This window comes from Protopterus annectens, chromosome 2.part1 (assembly GCF_019279795.1).
Source record: "Protopterus annectens isolate FY-2018-M chromosome 2.part1, PAN1.0, whole genome shotgun sequence".
Classification (NCBI taxonomy): domain Eukaryota; kingdom Metazoa; phylum Chordata; order Ceratodontiformes; family Protopteridae; genus Protopterus; species Protopterus annectens.
The window spans coordinates 1,383,090,471-1,383,109,060 of NC_056729.1; the positions used below are offsets into that span (position 1 = coordinate 1,383,090,471).

The following is an 18,590-nucleotide window of genomic DNA, read 5'->3' on the forward strand; positions in this document are numbered from 1 at the left end:
TCTCTTCTTGAGCACTCATGTTCAGCCAGCCTTTTCTTCATTTGATTCTATGATTTTCTGCCGTTTTATCACCACCTCTGAATATCTGTTTAAAGTTTCTTCCATTTTTATCCAGCCTTTTATTATTTGAGTTGATATACTCCATCAGTGTTTCATTTATTTTAATCAGCACTGAGTACATTTGACTTATTTTTTTCCTCTAGGTTACTGAAAGTCATGTCTTGCACCAAAGCTGGAGCTTGCACTGCTTTTTGCTGATCAGCAGCAGAATTCTTCATAGTCAGTGTTTTCCCTTGCCTTTTCTGCCTGATTTTCTTTCAGGTTTTCTAAATTTCTTTATTGCTGATATCCAGACAGTGCACTTACTAGCCATTTACTGGAAAATAGTACACCGACTCTCTTTTCTGAGTTTATTTTCATATTGGGAGAGCTCAAATTAAGCTGTTACTTAATGTGCAGCCATCTTGGAAGTCCAGGTGGAAGGGGCAATGTTGGCCTTTTTGACAAGGGAATTCATGGACTGAGGAGGGAGGGAGCGGGCAGTAGATAAGTGGATGATGACTTCTCTGTAAAAGGTTTCCAGATTTGCTATCTCTGATACGTTTATCATGAAATCTTCTCCTGGGTTTTTTCCTGCCCTTCTGTGAGGGATTATATTCCCTATGGACAAAGGAAGTGGGCCTAGCAGGATAAATGAGTTGAAACCTTGGCAGTGACATGAGAAAAATCTGTTTACATTCCTGCATCATTTTACCCTTCCCTTGCAAAGTCTTGAACAGTTCTGTTCCAGAAGGTCCAAATAAGACTTCCCTGTAAAGAGAGAAGCCCAAAGTCTTGGCCTTAACATCCTCAGAGAGGGACTGTAGGTGAAGCCACACAAATTTAACAGATCGAGTGGCTGCAGCCCTGGAAGAAGCCTCTATAGCATCATAACTGCATTTAATGGAATGCCTTGCAACTTTTGTAGCTTGTCCAAGCATAGAAATAGCTTTTTGCTTACAGTTAGAAGCCACAATTAGCTATGGCTTTAAGTTCTCCAAAGTGGATAAACAGTATTTTTGTCATTTGAGTTTAATAAATTAAGGCACTAAAAAGCCAGAGTAGCAGAGGTGTAAACTTTCTTACACCTGTCCAAGGCTTACTCTCTCTATCTCTGACAGCAAAGCATTAGCTGCTAGAAGAAGCTTAGTAGGTTTATCAGTGGAGACAGCAAAAACAGAAGGATCTGCTACAGGGTTTTGTACAGAAACTAAGTCCTCAGGTACCTTATAAAACCTATCATGCTTCTTGGGAGCTGGAAGATGGCAACCTGGAGAACTAAAGGGGATGGACAAGCATCCAAGGTCTCCAAGACTGGAATAAAAGGAAAAGGGCATAGCAGTCACTACCTCCAGCAAATCTGCATATCTTTTTTGTATGCCAGTCACCTGTTTGGCTTCTCAGTCAAAATATTGCATCATTTTAGTAACAGTCTACACAAAAGAAATTTCCTCAGTGGGGGGGGGGGGTCAGGAGAGAAGATGCCCTCATCATCAGAAGCAACATATTTAGGAGAATGGATTTGAGATATGTATTACATGGAACAGTCATCTGAATCGGATTCCTTCTCCTCCTCAGATGAAGATTCATGCTGCCTCTTCTAAAGAGGGTGGGAAGTGAAGGAGTAGAAAGGAATGAAGGGGGATCTAAAGACAAAATGGTCTTGTACAGGCCATGTGAGAATTCAACACATTCCTTTTCCAGAGGCATTTGAGTAGGAGAAACATGTTTTGTTTTCTGTTTCTTTTTCATGAGAGCTGATATCACCACTAAGAAGCATGGCAGATCACAGCCCTGATGGACCTCACAGTGCCAGGCACCTCTTACCTACCAAGGATTTAAGGAATGTTCTCTGGTCCTCAGAAATGATAATTTTCGGTTCCCCCATCTCAACTACATTGATATAAGCAGTCGTCAGACATCATACTGGCCTCTGGCAGGATCAAGGTAGCAGTTGTCTGACAGAGTCAGACATACCATGAACTCCCGCAACAACTCAATGGATTCATCTGAATCAGACTGGGCAGCATAAGATTCAGGCCTAATTTTCTTAAACTTCCTAAATGTGAGCTGGATGTCCAATGCCAAAGGTTACATTTTGGCTTCTGGTTTCAAAAACAATTCAAAGAACATCTTAAAGGCAATCTAAACTACATATCACTGTTGATGATTAATCACGTGTTCCCTTGAATTAAACAATACTAATCTAAAAATCCTTTCAGACGACCATTCTTTTAATCAACAGCTACCACAGATTTATCCTTAACTGTCTATAGTTGTAATATAAGTTCATAGGTTGGTACTAGGCTATCAGCACTACGGCCTATACAAGCCTAGCCATAACAATTCCCTGGCTATTTCTTCCCACACTATTTACTTCCCTGGACCCCTGTCTAGCAGGGCGACTGACGTGATCCCCAGGGTGAATTTCCTTTCTCCCATCCAATCGTCAAGGTTCCTTTTGAAGACAGCCAAAGAGGCACTCTGCTTGACATGTATGGGCAATCTATTCCAGAGTCTGGGGAGTCTCTGGGTCAGGAACCTATCCCTCCAGCATGTTTTGTTTATTGTGATGACAAGGTTTAGATCCCTGGAGCGTGTGACTCTGAGGGATTGGGATTTCTTTAAGTGTAGCATGTCCAATGGCTCTGGGTTTGACATGGCCTTGTATGTTAAGCATAGATCGCCTCTGAGTAGACGATATGTGACAGAGTATAGCTGGAGTTTTTTAAGGCGGTCAGCGTAGGGCATCTGCTTTAGGCCTGTGATTCTTTTAATGAGGTATTTCTGCGGCCTTTCCAGTTGTTGCAGATGTCTTGAGAGGTACATACCAAATGGGGCATTGTATTCTATAATGGGTCTAATGAGGGATGAGTACAGTGGGACAATGACCTCCTTTTTTCTGGATGAAAAGCCCTTAGTGATGAGGTGAACCACATAGAAGGATTTCCTGACTGTTGTGGCGATGTGGTTATCGAAGGTGAGACCAGTGTCCACCTGTGTCCCCAAGTCTCTTATCACACTTTCAGTGTTTAGTGTACTGCCACCTATATGGTAATTCACGGATACATGTTTTTTCCCAAAGGGGATAACTATACATTTCTTGGTATTGAGCTTGAGCCCATGGCTCTGGCACCAAGCATCTTTTTCTGTAAGGCCCTTTTGTAGAGTATCCACATCATTTGGGGATTCAATAATGGCTCCCAGTTTGCAGTCATCTGCGAACTTTGTTAGCCAGAGTCCCTTAGTGTTGGCCTGTACTTCAGAGAACTAAATGCCAAACAAGAGCGGTCCCAGGACTGAACCCTGAGGTACTCCACTTGTCTGGAGCTGGATTTGGAGTCGGCTACTTTTACAGTGTGGTTTCTATCAGTAAGCCAGTTAGCAACCCATTGGGTGACGTAGGGATTAATGCCCAGCTTAGTAAGTTTATCTATGATTCCAGAGTGGGGGATGGTATCAAAGGCCTTGGCAAGGTCTAGATAGGCTGTGTGGACCACCTTACCCTTGTCCATGGCTCTGGAGACTGATTCGAAGAAGTCAATTAGGTTCAGGAGACAAGATTGGCCCTTCACGAACCCAAATTGGGCGGGGTCCAGTGTTTGAAGTTTGCCAATGTCTTTGTTTATAAGTTCCATGATAATATGCTCCATGGCCTTGCAGATAAGGCTTGTCAGACTGATGGGACGGTAGTATCCGGGATCCAAGGTGGATTCCCCCTTGTGGAGTGGGATAACTGTAGCTCTGCGCCACTCAGTGGGCACGAAACCTGAGGTGAGGCTATGATTAAACATGACACTTAGGTAAGGTGCCAGCTCACATTGTAGTTCATGTAGTACACAGCCCGGGATGTCACCTGGTCCCATGGATGCTGTATTCTTAGCTTTGGAGAGTGCACTTTTTACCTGTGTGGCCGTTATTACCAGAATATGGCAATCTTCCGGTACTGAGATGGGCCATTTAGGGGGTGAGAAGGGGGTGAAGTTGGCACTGAATCGATCTGCCAGGATATTGGCAATATCCTTGGGGTCAGTATATTTAATACCATTCTGTTTTAGCTCAGAGCAGATCTGAGCATTGCCATTTAGATTCTTGACATAGTTATAGAATGTGTTGTGGTTGTCTTTGGAATCTTTGGCAATTTTATTTTCATAACCAGCTTTGGAGGATTTTATGAGGGATCTCAGTTTCTTACTGAGGCTGGTAAGGGAGTTTTTTGCATCCTGGGATTTTCCTCTTTTCTGCAACAGTTTCTTCCTTTTGTTGTAAAGTTTGTTTATGGCAGGGGACCACCAGATTGGCTTCCTTTTTTTGGATGAGAGCATCTTGGTTCTATATGGGATGGCACGATTCGTGCATGAGTGGATGTGCTCGTACAGTGCCTTAGTGTAGGATTCAGCAGTTGAACTTTCAGTTCCCGTCTGCATGGGTGTCATGAAGTTTGTCACTTCTGACTTGAGTAGCATGAAGTTGGCTTTGGAGTTTTTTATGGCGGTTTCCTTACTAGGGGGTGGGGGTGGGATGTGGATGTTAAGGGTGATTAGCTTATGGTCAGACCTGACTAACGAGGGGGGTGACCATAGGTGTGGAGCATCGATTTCCCATGTTGGTAATGACCAGGTCTAGGATATTGGAGCACCTGGTGGGACTATGGATTAGTTGATCCAGGGCGTTGGAATTTATGAATTCCAAGAACCGTTGGGCAAAGGTGTTGGTACATGAGTAGTTTTCCCAGTTAATGGCAGAGTAGTTAAAATCACCCAGTATTAGGGTGTTTGGTTCTATCTTAATATTTTCCAGTATGTTTAGAAAGGTGTAGTGAGAATCTTGGGGTATGGTGGGGGATCTGTAGCAAGCTACAATTTGGATTGCAGTCTTACCTAGTGTTAGTTGCACCTGGAGAATTTCAGACGCATTGTGTTGGGCAACTAGGGTGGTGTGAATATCCTTGGTGAATACTGACACTCCTCCACCTTTAGTGTTTCGGTCCTGGTTTGGTGGCTGAAAAGTGTGTTAAGAGTTGTAGCCTGGCATTGCAGGGGTGACTAAATTCAAGACTTCCTTGCTTTCTGTATCATATTCATTGCACTATAATTTATCCATAGTTATATTCCTCTCATTGTAATTCATTTATGAGAAAGTATATGCCTTAAAGATTGGATTAGAACAAAAGAAGAATCTCAAGAATGTGCAATTTTCAGATAAGATATTAAACTGTGGTCCCATTTGCCCAAGTTGGTGGTAACTCCAGTGGATATAAAAGATCCCGTGGCACCTATCAAAGAGTCAGTGGGAAGAAGAGTTCTCTGATGCCCTGGCCAAATTTTCCCTAGTAGTAGTATAAATACTACCTCGAGTCTCCCTGAAAACAGGCTACTAGCCTAGTGGAACTAACCCGTTAACAAAGGATATACAAAATAAATAAAACAACAGATGCATGCTGAACACACTCCTCACGATGGGTGAGATACATAAGATAGTTTTCCAAATGGATGCCATTTTTAAACACTAAATGCTAATGCTACTTTTCACCAACACTGATTGCAAAATGGCAAAAGACTATATTGAAGACATAATCTTGTTGCCCCACCAAAGAAATCATAAAGGAATCAGTTCACTGGTAAAAAGCAGACACATTAAAAACTGTTCTGTCATGATTAGCTAGCCAAAACAGCATTCCACCAAAAACCTGACGTTTTATAGACTGCCTACTGACAAGGTTTAGTGACTGCAGAGTTTACTTCAGGATGGTGTTTCCCCTGAACATTTTTTTTGTTGAAAACATAATCATTTTATGGCACCCAGTTTTCAGTGAATCATCTTTGTTATCATTCATCAACCCCTATCCAGATTAGACTACTTAGCTATTTTCCTGATGTACCAATGTATACACTACTTACAAGGCATTTTGACAGTATCTACTGCCTTTTGTTGAAAGGGTAAGTGACCTGGCTCAAGGACCCTTTTCAGCCACAATCCAAGTGTCAAGGCACAAAACATGATGAGATGAAATAGAGATTTAATACACTTTTGCAGAAACACATTTGCTTTACATAACAGAACAACATGGAAGCATCACAGTATTATAAAGTAAGCAGCATGTTTGTCATACAACATAGAGTAGAATGCAAATCTTTTTGTCCTGCAAATAGAGGAGTCAACCACACTAGAGCATTCTATATTGTTCTAGTAATGAATAGCATATAAAAAACAACACACCTACATTTAGGCAATTAAACAATGGTATCAGTTACCAGAATGACAGAAAAGTTATTTACAGTCTGAAGAAAAATTACCAGTAATACAAGTGTTTTACTGCAGTTCTAAAGGTTCTGGTTTACATTAGGCAGTTGGGTGTTGCTACCATGAACATATGCACACTAACACCCCTTAAGTTCTAAATGGTTGGTGACAATATCCATCTCCATTGACCCATTTCCAGGGGAAAGCTTTCTCTTTGTAAAGTAGGTAAATGCAACATATTAGCCAGTGAACTAGAGATGGCTAATGCCTGGGGGCAAGGTGGTGGAAATTAGACACTGTCCAATTATGTGCTTTTCAGGTGTTCTGCTGCTTATTTTATTTATTTTTTTCTTCATGAAAGCAGTGTATTCTGCCATCTGCCTGAATTCAGTGGGGAGTTTGTTTCAGTTAACTGGGCTGATTTTGCTGAAGCTTTTTCCCCCAGAAGCAAATACAAAGGGAATTCTTGTTAAGATCATAGTGCTGTTGTCCTGACTCGAGAGAATAGGTAGTGAATGTGATTTGTAAACTGCTTCTGAGAGACTCTCTGAAGCTATTAATATTTTAGAAGTAAAACAACTGGGTAGCTTAAAATGGGTAAATATCTGAGCCAGATAAAAACACAGTTTCAAATGAACAATATACAGGTTACCATCTGAAAAGTCAGGACCTGCTTGAACGAGTCCTGAAACATGGAGACTGAACGGATTTATATGTACAAAGTCTGAGATAACATTTTTTTGAAATATTCCTGTTTCTCCAATGTATTAAAACAATCAGTAAAAAGGTCACACAGAAAAACCAATCTGTTAAAAAACAAAAAGAAAAATCTAGCAAAGCTAAACTTTCTACTGTGTGATTCCTTAAACCTCTTGTATTGGAGGCAACATGGGATATATGCAAATTACCCTTTAAGGACATCAGATGTTTCAGCTAAATATCAATTTTGAATGTCCATGACGTTTAAGTCTATTTATGGACAAATTCAGGCTAATAAAGCCAAAGCCCACTAGCTATGGAAATGCATGTCTCTGCCTTCTTATGGCATCATCAGCACAACATAAAGTACAGTTTTGTACCTACCATAAATGTAGATGTGATGTGAGGATGCAGTCCTAACTATTTAGTCCGCTGTAACTATTGGGTCCAGTTGGCAACCATTAGGCTGATAGTCGGTCACATTTGCGTCAGGGTACTAATGCGCATGACGTCACGCCATTTTCCTCAGATGTTCTTGACCCAGAAGACCAGAAGCAAAGACAAGGCCCAATATACCTGCACCAAAATATGTAAACATATAATTATCAGCATATAACCTCACCTACACAACCACACCCTAACAAACAGGAGAAGAGGAGGGAGGAGTTGACTGCAGCAATGTGGATCCTAACATCTACATTTATGGTAGGTACAAAACTGTACTATGTTCTTCATTCCACATTGCTGCAGTCCTAACTATTGGGTAGAATCCCAAAGCAGAGGTAAGGGAGGCTGGCAAATCATAAAGAAGCAGGAGCTGACAACATGCCTTGCAAAATAGCTGTGGCAAAACCAGCCCTAGACTTAGAGTAGAGAGGAAGGTGATAATGCTTAGAAAGTATGCACTGAACTCCAAGTAGCTGCCTCCAAAATATCCTTAGTTGCCACCCCCCTTAGAAATGCTGTTGAAGTGGCAGTAGCCCTAGTGGAATGAGGCCTAATCCCAGCTGGAATCTCCTTGCCATGATGGGAATAACAAAATGCAATGCAAAACCCAATCCACCTAGAAATAGTTTGTTTTGACACAGGCTTGCCCTCTTGAACTCAAAGCAAAGAAACAAACAACTGCTGAGACTGCCTAAAATCCTTAGTCCTGCTCAAATAATAACGCAATTGCCTGTGTACATCTAAAGTGTGCAAAATCTTTTCCCCTTTATTTTGGGGGTCTGCATAAAAGTAGGCAAATGAATAGTTTGGTTTAAAGCCACACTAGAAACCACCTTAGGCATAAAGGAAGGATTAGTGCGTAATGATACCCTATCCTTATGGAAAATCAAAAGGGCTCTACTGCCATAAGGGCCTGCAACTCAGACACCCTTCTTGCAGAAGTAATAGCCAACAGAAAAGCAGTCTTCCATGACAAGTATTTCAATTCAGCAGTAGCCGCAGGCTCAAAAGGTTGTAGAGTAAGTTTTTCCAACACAAAATTGAGATCCCAAGCAGGAGTAGGAGCTCTCACGTGGGGGTCTTATATTCTTTGCCCCTCTAAGAAACTGCTTGAACAAAGGATGAAAACAATGGTGGGTCACAATCATAGTGAGCTGAAATTGCTGCAGCATGAATCTTAATGGAAGAGAAGGACAAACCTTTGTCCAATAACTCAGTAAGATATTGAAGAGCCACACTCAAATTAGGCTCAGAAATCTCCAAATTCTTTGCTGTACTCCAAAATAAAATCTCTTCCATTTTTCTGCGTACACTTTCCTGGTACTAGGTCTTCTAGCTTCCATAATCACATTTAAAACTTGTTGAGGAAGTTGAGACCTGCTGTGTTTCAACCGAATATGCCAGGCTGTTAGATGAAGAGAGTGAAGCTTGACATTGAGCAGATGACCGTCCTTCTGAGATAACAGATGTGGAATCAAAGGTAAAGGCCATGGAGGCTTCCTTACCAGACTCCTTAGTAGTGGGTACCAGTGTTGCGAGGCCAATCTGGAGCTATTAAAATCATCCTTGGCTTGTCTTGTCTGACCTTTAAGAGCACCTTTGGAAGAAGAGGCAGAGGTGGAAAGGCATACACATGAAGATTTTTCCAACTGAAAGACAGAGCATCCACTTTCCAAGCTGTGTGATGAAACCCCTTTGTGCAAAACTTTGGCAGCTGGTGGTTTAGTGGAGAAGCGAACAGATCTATGTCTGGAGTTCCCCATGACACTGTCAATTTCTGAAATACATGAAGATCCAGTTTCCACTCAGGGGATCCATGATTTGTCTGCTTAACACATCTGCTAAGGAGTTCTGTGCTCCGGCAGAAACCTTGCCTGAAGAGTTAGTTGCAAGCTGAGCGCAGTCTCCCATAAAATCATTGCTTGCCTGCATAGAGGATAAGAATGTGTTCCCCTTGTTTGTTGATGTACCACATGACAGTTGTGTTGTCTGTTAGAATCAACACCTGCCCTGGAAGAAGTAACTCCTTGAAAGCCATTAATGCAAACTGGACTGCTAACATCTCCTTCATGTTGATATGTAGATGCTGTAGTCTGGCAGGCCACTTGTCTTGTATCCACTTTCCATTTAGATGAGCTCCCCAAGCAATGTCCGAGGCATCTGTCGTTAAAATCTGACTCGCCTCTGGCCGGGTCACAGAGAGTCCCTTGTTTAGGTGACATTCCTGAGCCCACCACAAATTCTTTTTGAAGGCAAGGTATTATTTGAATGACAGTGTCCAAATCCTGGCAGTGCTGTGTCCATACATTTTTGAGATACCATTGCAGCTTCCTCATATGCAGTTTGGCATTGGGAAGCACCAGAATAAGAGATGCCATGAACCCTAATGCTTGAAGGACTGTCCTTGCAGTCAGCACGGACTGATGAGATAGTTGATGGAAGTAAAGGGATAGACTCTTTTGTTTGTCCGGGGTTAAAAGGCCATCTGGGCTGCTGTATTCAGTCTCACACCCAGAAAGCACATGTCTTGAGAGGGTACTAGACTGGACTTTATTTCGTTCACAGAATACCTAGGCATCTTAGCACTGCTATAACATATTCCAGATGCTGTAGAAGGTCTTCCTTTTCTTGAGCCAGAATCAGGCAGTCGTCCAAGTAAGGATAGATTTGAATTCCTTTTAGCCTGAAGTAAGCTATCACTGGAGCCAGAACCTTTGTGAATACTCTGGGCAGTAGATAAGCCAAAGGGCAATGCAGAGAACTGATAATGAGAATTTCCAGCTCGAAAAGCGCAGATACTTCCTGCAACTTAGTCTTATAGGCACATGAAGGTAAGCTTCCTTGAGATCTAAAGTTACCATCCAGTGATCTTTGCCCAGCAGAGGTAAAAGCTGTTGTAACGTCAACATCTTGAACTTGGGAATGTCCAGATAAGTGTTGAGGATAGATAAATCCAAAATTGGTCTCCACGTGTTCCCCTTCTTTGGTACTAGGAACAGGCGAGAATAAAATCCTAGGCCCCTTTCTGATACAGGGACTGGATGAATGGCCCCTATTTGGAGTAACAGAGAAATTTGCTTGTGAGCCTCTTTCCTTTGTGGAGGAGGCGTCTGGCATGCCTTTGAAAGGGCAATGTATGGAAATAAAACCTGTAACCGTGGTGAATGATATCCAACACCCATCTGTCTTGAGTAATTAAATCCCAATTTTCTTTGAAAAGAGACAGTCTTCCTCCCAAAGGAGCTGCCAGACGAGAATCTACTGGCAGCTGAAAAGGCAGGTCATTGGGTCTGTTTACGAAAGGACTGACCCCTGCCCTCACCAGAAGTCTGAGCAGGTGAACTCCCTGTTCTAGGCCTAAAAGAACCTTGAGCTCTGCCCCTACCACGTCTAGACCTACCCCTAGACTGAGAATCATAAGCAGGATATGTCCATCCCTTAGTAGGCCAATTTCTACTAAACTTGGTGGCTGCACCTGCAAAAATCTTTAACAGTTTGCATAGACTTAGCTTTGTCCTCCATTTTCTTTAAAACTGCTTCCACAGGCGAACCAAACAACACATCAGACTGTAAAGGAGCATCCAAAATCCTTGTCTTAACATGCTCAGCTAAATTCTGATCCCTCAACCAGGCATGCCTGCGAAGAACAGAACTAGTGGCAGCCACCCTCGAGGAGGCCTGTACAGCATCAAAACCACATTGCAAAGAATGCTTACCCACTTGTTCAGACACATGAACTAAATCCAGCAACTCTTTACACTCAATACCTTCCGCCAAAGCATCCACCTTAGATTTCAATTGTGAAAGGAGATAATTTTGATATTTTAGCATGTGAAACTGACAATTCAACGCCCTCATGGCTAAAGTGGAAGAAGTATACACTTTCTTTCCCCATCTATCCAAAGCCCTTGCCTCTTTATCAGTGGGAACAGGGTTTTTAACAACAGAGGCCTTAACACCTTTAGGTCCCTGAGAAACAGTTTCGGGTCTGCCCTAGGACTCTTAAAAAGATACTTATGAGCTTCAGGCACCCTATAGTACCTATCAGGTTTAACAGGAGCAGGAGGCAAAGAATCAGGGTTCAGGAAGCCTCTGCAAAACATCTTCCACCACATTCAACACAGGAGGTATAGCTAAGGGCCTATGCTGGGGTAAAACAAGAATTCCCTAAGCCTTTTCCTGGAATCAGAGTAATCTTGGCCTTCCCATTTAAAGTGCTCCCTCATGGAATGCAGAGTCTCTGAAAATGAGAAATCCTCAGGAGGAGAAGCTGTAGGAGTGGAATCATCCACATCAGAATCAGAATAAGGAGGATACTCCTGCAAGTCTTCCGCAGAAGACTCAGAAGCCTCTGAACACTGTTCAAAACTCTCAAACTCAGGTTCCACCCTAGGCCTCTTATCAGGAGGGCATAGAACCTCTAATCATAGTAATCAAATCTTCTGCCATTTTAAGCATATGTTTCTTAGGCACAGAACCTGAAGTGCTAGGAGAAGCCCCACTGAAGCTAAACTTGGCCTACCTCTCAAAGAAGTTTTGGAAACAGAAGGAGAGGCTCTAACTACCTTGGGAAGAGAGGGAAGAACAGTTACCTGAGAAGCCCCTCAGCCTGGCCTACCTCCTGAGAGGCACATCCTGTAACAGTAAAGTCTCTGCCTGAGACTCCAAAGAAACTCCTGGCAAAACCTCTGGCTCCACCGAGCCTTCTAAAGAACCGGCGTCGGGACTGCGGTTCATCAACCCTAGGCTTCGCTGTTTTGTCCTTGCGCTTTTGGACGAAGCGGCCGGAGCATCCGGCGGCATTTTATAATTACAACGCTTCCCAAACACTAACCTGGCACAGTCTAACGTCTCTTAATAGTGCGTTTGTTAAATCTAGCACAAGAGCGGCATCCAACAACGTCGTGCTCAGGCCTAAACAAGGTATACACAAGGTATGGTAATCCCTATGAGGTATCTGTTTCCCACAAGAAATACAGTTATTCACTTTTTCTGACATCCGGTTAAATACTGAGGCAAGAAAAACCAAAATGTTCTAGCAGGTACTTAGCCAACTTTGATTCGGTCTGAAACTCCGACTTCAGAAAATTTCAGAACGCCAACCTGCACTCGCAAAACTGCTTCTGCATCGGACCATGCGGCAAAAAAGACTGAGGATATGACGTCGGTCATGCGCATTAGTACCCTGACGTACTGACGTCAGTCTAATGCGCCCTGACCGACGTCAGCCATATACTTTGGTATTCGGGCCGACTGGACAGCGGACTACCCAATAGTTAGGACTGCAGCAATGTGGAATGAAGAACATGTGGTTTTTTGCTAACATTTGGAAACACAAGGCTGCTGTACCCAACTGATATCAGTAAACCTTAGGGTGACTGCAAAATATCCCAACAAACTCAAATAATGAGTAAAAAGGTCACACAGAAAACTAATCAATCAGTTAAAAAACAAAAAGAAAAATCTAGCAAAGCTAGACTTTCCACTGTGTGTTTCCTTAAACCTCTTGTATTAGAGGTGACATGGATACATGCAAATTACCCTTTAAGGTCCGCTGTGTGGTAATCTTTAAGCTGGTATATACAAGTTAGTCTCTTCTTCAGGTTTGTTTTTTTCCTCCGGAACTCGCCATTTCCAGTGTCGACATTTCAATAGTGTGCCCAACATACATGATCAAAGAAACTACAGCATTCTCTTTTCAAACTTAATACAGGCACTCAAGCTTTTGCACTAATGTGCTTTTTGGTGCAAAAGCTTGAGTGTCTTTTATTAAATCTAAGTTTGAAAAGAGAATGCTGTGGTACCTTTGACCTGCTATATTTAGACTGCTCATTTAAAATTTTATTTTAAAAGTAACACAGGATAACAGAAGTATAGAGTTAGCATGTTATTGGTAGCCAGTTGGCATTTTATAGGATTAGGCAGTGATAGATTGGTCATGCAATATGTCTACCCCTTCACTGGAACAAATTCCATCTCCAAGTTTAGCAGTGTGTCACACTGCCTGCCTTTAAAAAGAAGCTGGATGGGTATTCATAAATCACCCCTTGTATGACTGCCCTGGGCCACCTTGAAAAGAGAAGCAAAGCCTAAGCGTGGGTACTAGTAAAGCAGGGATGTCCTCATGGCCAAGTTGTCTTGTAACTCATATGATTCTATGATGCTCCATTTGAAGACAGGGAGGGAGAGAGAAAGACTGAATGTTGTAATCTGAGTAAAGGGAGACGACTGGTAGGGCATATTCTAGTCTCTGTATAAAGACAGTCTTTACCAGTGCCCGTTTAGCTTCTTTTGTAAGATGACTGGAGAAAGGGTATTCAGCCTTAAGATAAACAGTAACTTTTAAAATACCCAAGTCAGTACGAGTTCTGAACAAAACAGGGTCTAGGATCAGGCCAAGGTATATGTAGTTCAAAGCTGATTAAATGTTTTTCTTGTTAAGTGTGTGCGCATACATGTTGGTTGCAGTTAAGCCATTTGCAAAGAAAACAGAAGTTCTTTTATAGCGCCATTTGGACAGATGTTGATGAGGGACCATTTCTGTACAAGATGATGTCATAAGCAAATACAATGACTTTACCTGGTGAGGTGTAAACATTTAATTTCTGTATTTATCAATGACTTAATACAGGACCTAAAACTGAACCCTGTGGAACCAAATGTTGATTTCTGTACAAGATGATGTCATAAGCAAATACAATGACTTTACCTGGTGAGATGTAAACATTTAATTTCTGTATTTATCAATGACTTAATACAGGACCTAAAACTAAAGACCTATGGAACCAAAAATGAGAAGCTGCCGCTGTCAGTGCATAGGTTGCCCATCTGAACTATGAAGGTTCTCTCTGATGGATAGTTTTTGAACCAACTGACTGATGGTACTGAATTCTAAACAAGTTTGTTTAGTAGGATTGAATGGTCCACACTTTCAAAGGAGCTGCAAAGGTCTATAAAATACCTCCAAAAAGTCATCTCCTTGACAAAGAGGAGAATAAATCACTTGCCACTGTGTACATAACTGTAAGGGTAAAAGTCACGGGCATTCAGAACTGCCATATAGCTGAAACACCTGACATCCTTAAAGGGTCATTTGCATATATCACATGTGCCTCTAATACAAGAGGTTTAAGGAATCACAAAGTGGAAACTCTAGCTTGGCTAGATTTTTCTTTTACTTTTTTACCTCAGTGTATGTGGAATGCTGGTGAAGAGATCCAGGACAGAATGCTTTCCTGTTGTAGGATTAGGCCTGGTAGGGATCTTCACTTTTGTGGGAGGTTGTACTGAAAGAGAAAAGTATCAGTGCGATGTCCCTTGTTGGACAGAACGTATTTACTGAAGTCCCCAAATACAATGATACTGTTGCTTCTGTTAGCACTACTACAGCCAATCACTCTGATCACCCCATACAAGCAAAAAGGGGAAACTTTGACTTTGTACTTAATCATTATTCATTTATAACTAAAATTATCTCTCCTTCACATTCACTCAAATTCTGTCCAATCAGTACATTTTTGGTTAACAGTGCTATGTCAGAAGGCAGTGGAGATAACATGTAATGCTTACATAAACACATGGGTTTTCTTTTGTCCAGCACATTAACTATATATCAAAATTTCCAAAACTAGTCAGCCATTTCCTTGATCAGATGTACACCAGCTGTTACGTTATATCCTTCTAGGGCTGAGGAAATATTTGTGAAACAACTGAATTTTCTACAGTCTTGCATATGAAAGGTCTTTGAAACAGTGTAAGAAACAAAATAAATGAATATGGGGCTGAAAAGTCCATCTGCATTGTTAAATGTAGAATGTAGCAGAAATTCAGAGCACTGGTGCTTTAGAACTGCAGTAAAAAAAAAAAATCAGCCACATCCTTGCAGTGAAAATTTTCTTGAATATGCAGTTAAGAGACTCAATTTTCCAGCAGGCCTTGGCTTCATCCATTATTCCCCTGTGGTTCCATTTTTTGACAGAATGTTTTGAACTGCTCTTGTTCTAGTTCTGTCATCACTTTGTTTAGGGCATAAATCTGTGAAACATAAAAATAAAAGCCTATTTGGACAGATGTTGATGAGGGACCATTTCTGTACAAGATGATGTCATAAGCAAATACAATGACTTTACCTGGTGAGGTGTAAACATTTAATTTCTGTATTTATCAATGACTTAATACAGGACCTAAAACTGAACCCTGTGGAACCAAAAATGAGAAGCTGCCGCTGTCAGTGCATAGGTTGCCCATCTGAACTATGAAGGTTCTCTCTGATGGATAGTTTGAGACCAACTGACCCGGTATGGTACTGAATTCTAAACAAGTTTGTTTAGTGAGGGATTGGAATGGTCCACACTTTCAAAGGAGCTGCAAAGGTCTATAAAATACCTCCAAAAAGTCATCTCCTTGACAAAGAGGAGAATAAATCACTTGCCACTGTGTACATAACTGTAAGGGTAAAAGTCACGGGCATTCAGAACTGCCATATAGCTGAAACACCTGACATCCTTAAAGGGTCATTTGCATATATCACATGTGCCTCTAATACAAGAGGTTTAAGGAATCACAAAGTGGAAACTCTAGCTTGGCTAGATTTTTCTTTTACTTTTTTACCTCAGTGTTTGCGGAATGCTGGTGAAGAGATCCAGGACAGAATGCTTTCCTGTTGGCAAGGATTAGGGCCTGGTAGGGATCTTCACTTTTGGTGGAGGTTGTACTGAAAGAGAAAAGTATCATGCTGATGTCCCTGTTGGACAGAACTGTGCACATTGAAGTCCCCAAATACAATGATACTGTTGCTTCTGTTAAGCGCGCACTACTACAGCCAATCACTCTGATCACCCCATTGCCAAACAAAAGGGAAACTTTGACTTTGTACTTAATCATTATTCATTTATCAAGTAACCAAAATTATCTCTCCTTCCACATTCACTCCAAATTCTGTCCAATCATGTACATTTTGGTTAACATGCTTTATGTCAGAAGGCAGTGGAGATAACATGTAATGCTTACATAAACACATGGGTTTTCTTTTGTCCAGCACATTAACTATATATCAAAATTTCCAAAACTAGTCAGCCATTTCCTTGATCAGATGTACACCAGCTGTTACAAGTTATATCCTTCTAGGGCTGAGGAAATATTTGTGAAACAACTGAATTTTCTACAGTCTGCATATGGAAAGGTCTTTGAAACAGTGCTTAAGAAACAAAATAAATGAATATGGGGCTGAAAAGTCCATCTGCATTGTTAAATGTAGAATGTAGCAGAAATTCGAGCATTGGTGTTTAGAACTTAGCAGTAAAAAAATCAGCCACATCCTTGCAGTGAAAATTTTCTTGAATATGCAGTTAAGAGACTCAATTTTCCAGCAGGCCTTGGCTTCATCCATTATTCCCCTGTGGTTCCATTTTTTGACAGAATGTTTTGAACTGCTCTTGTTCTAGTTCTGTCATCACTTTGTTTAGGGCATAAATCTGTGAAACATAAAAATAAAGATTTGTTAGCATGTTGATTAAACAAGCTGAAATATGGTATTTTAGAATGATGCATACTGTATATAAAAAAAGAGAGAAAAGGCAACTAGGGAGGCTACAGCCATACCAAAGCAAGACAGTAATTACCTGAGGTGAATTTCACAAGAGATGTATGGACTGCTGTAACCCTCAGCTCCATACCTTGATAAAATTAGATCCAGCTGGGAACACTGAAACAAAGTTACTACCACTTCTAAATCTACATGGGAACTGAATCACACTTGACACTTTTACTACAGTGGAGACGATCAGTGAAAAGTATTGCTTCTGAAGCAAGGCAATGCTATTTAATATTTAGACAGAAAAGGTGTAAAAAAAAGTACTCCACTAAGCACAAAGTGGCAGAATACATCAGAAAAGGATAAGATGCTAAAGCTACAGAATACATGAGCAGCAATTAGATATGCTAAAATAATATAAGGGGATAAACTGGTTATGACACAGTAAAGCAAGGTGAAAAAATACAAGTATATATAATAACTGTGGAAAAGTGTCTAAGCTACTAACACTTGAAAGCAGGCAGCACAGGAGGGTTAAAAGATGAGGAATGGGACAGCTGGCTCTAGAACGTTAACAGGAAGACCACTGAAAAAATAATGTGAAACATCAGTAGAAGAATGTAGTTCCTGCCTATTTAACCTGGTCGACTTCTTCAAGAAAGTTACTGAAGCAATGGGTGAGACAAATCAGTACACAGGGTCAACTATACATGGGTATGTACGGCTGTGGTGCTGCCTATGTTTAATACTCATGTCTTGAAAACTCAACTAGTATGTTCATCCTTTTCATTGGTCACAGTGGATGGTTTACAACTATAGAATCCCCTACGTTTTTGATGAAAATTAGCCACAGAAAAGCCAGAAAAAGAAGTTATGATTTGGACTGAGTTGCTATGATAGGAATACGAAAGCATGCTGTTCGAGTTATACTGTCAGTTACTGTGACAGCAAAACACACTGCAATGAAGATTTCAGCACAGGATTTGACCACAGATGAAGATATCCACTCTTAATACCAGGCTCTGATGTAGGGCTCATGTGAGAGGAAAAAGGATTTATGAGTCATGCTCAAACTTTGATTGGATTATCAGAAACAGTGCAGTTACTATGGGAAATTGCATCTTTACTTAAATTCAGTTATGTGAACAGATGAGTAAATGTACTATGGTGCTCACAGATGCAGCACTTTTAAGCTGTTGGCACTACATGCATGAAAGTAGAAAATAAGACCATTAGCATTGACATCATGGACTGAACTTAGTTTTGCCTCAGTGAAGCCAGTTCTAATGCGCATTTTCAGAGATAGGCATCAGGCAGTGCAGTGGGCATTAGACTGCTTATGTCACAGAAATAAAGTAGCAAACTGGGAAGATAAGAGAGCTTGGTGAAAATGCTACTATCCGGTACAAATCTACTAGACAAGTAAGGCAGGTGATCTGTACCTTCTGCACATCAGAGTATCTATCGCTTCACTAAAGACTATCCAAATTGAGGTGAATAGTTAACAGGAAAGCAAAATATCTGAAGATCTGAAAGCATAAAATGTAACTTTACTAACCAAAGATATGAATTCAGATGCAGAGATTTTTGTACTCAAATCTTTTGAGTTGACTGAAACAAGATGTTGGAA

General features: G+C 41.2%; 1 protein-coding gene across 4 annotated transcripts in view; it reads right to left on the reverse strand.

The window, feature by feature from the left end:
* Window positions 1–16,734: 16,734 nt before the first annotated feature.
* Window positions 16,735–18,590, reverse strand: part of LOC122794455 (small vasohibin binding protein) — a 345,118-nt gene continuing 343,262 nt past the window's right edge. For all 4 annotated transcript variants that reach the window (XM_044062857.1, XM_044062858.1, XM_044062860.1 and 1 more), the window contains exon 3: window positions 16,735–16,901. In XM_044062857.1, coding sequence (XP_043918792.1) covers window positions 16,809–16,901 — 93 coding nt within the window. In that variant the 3' untranslated portion in view covers window positions 16,735–16,808. The remainder of the gene's footprint in view (window positions 16,902–18,590) is intronic.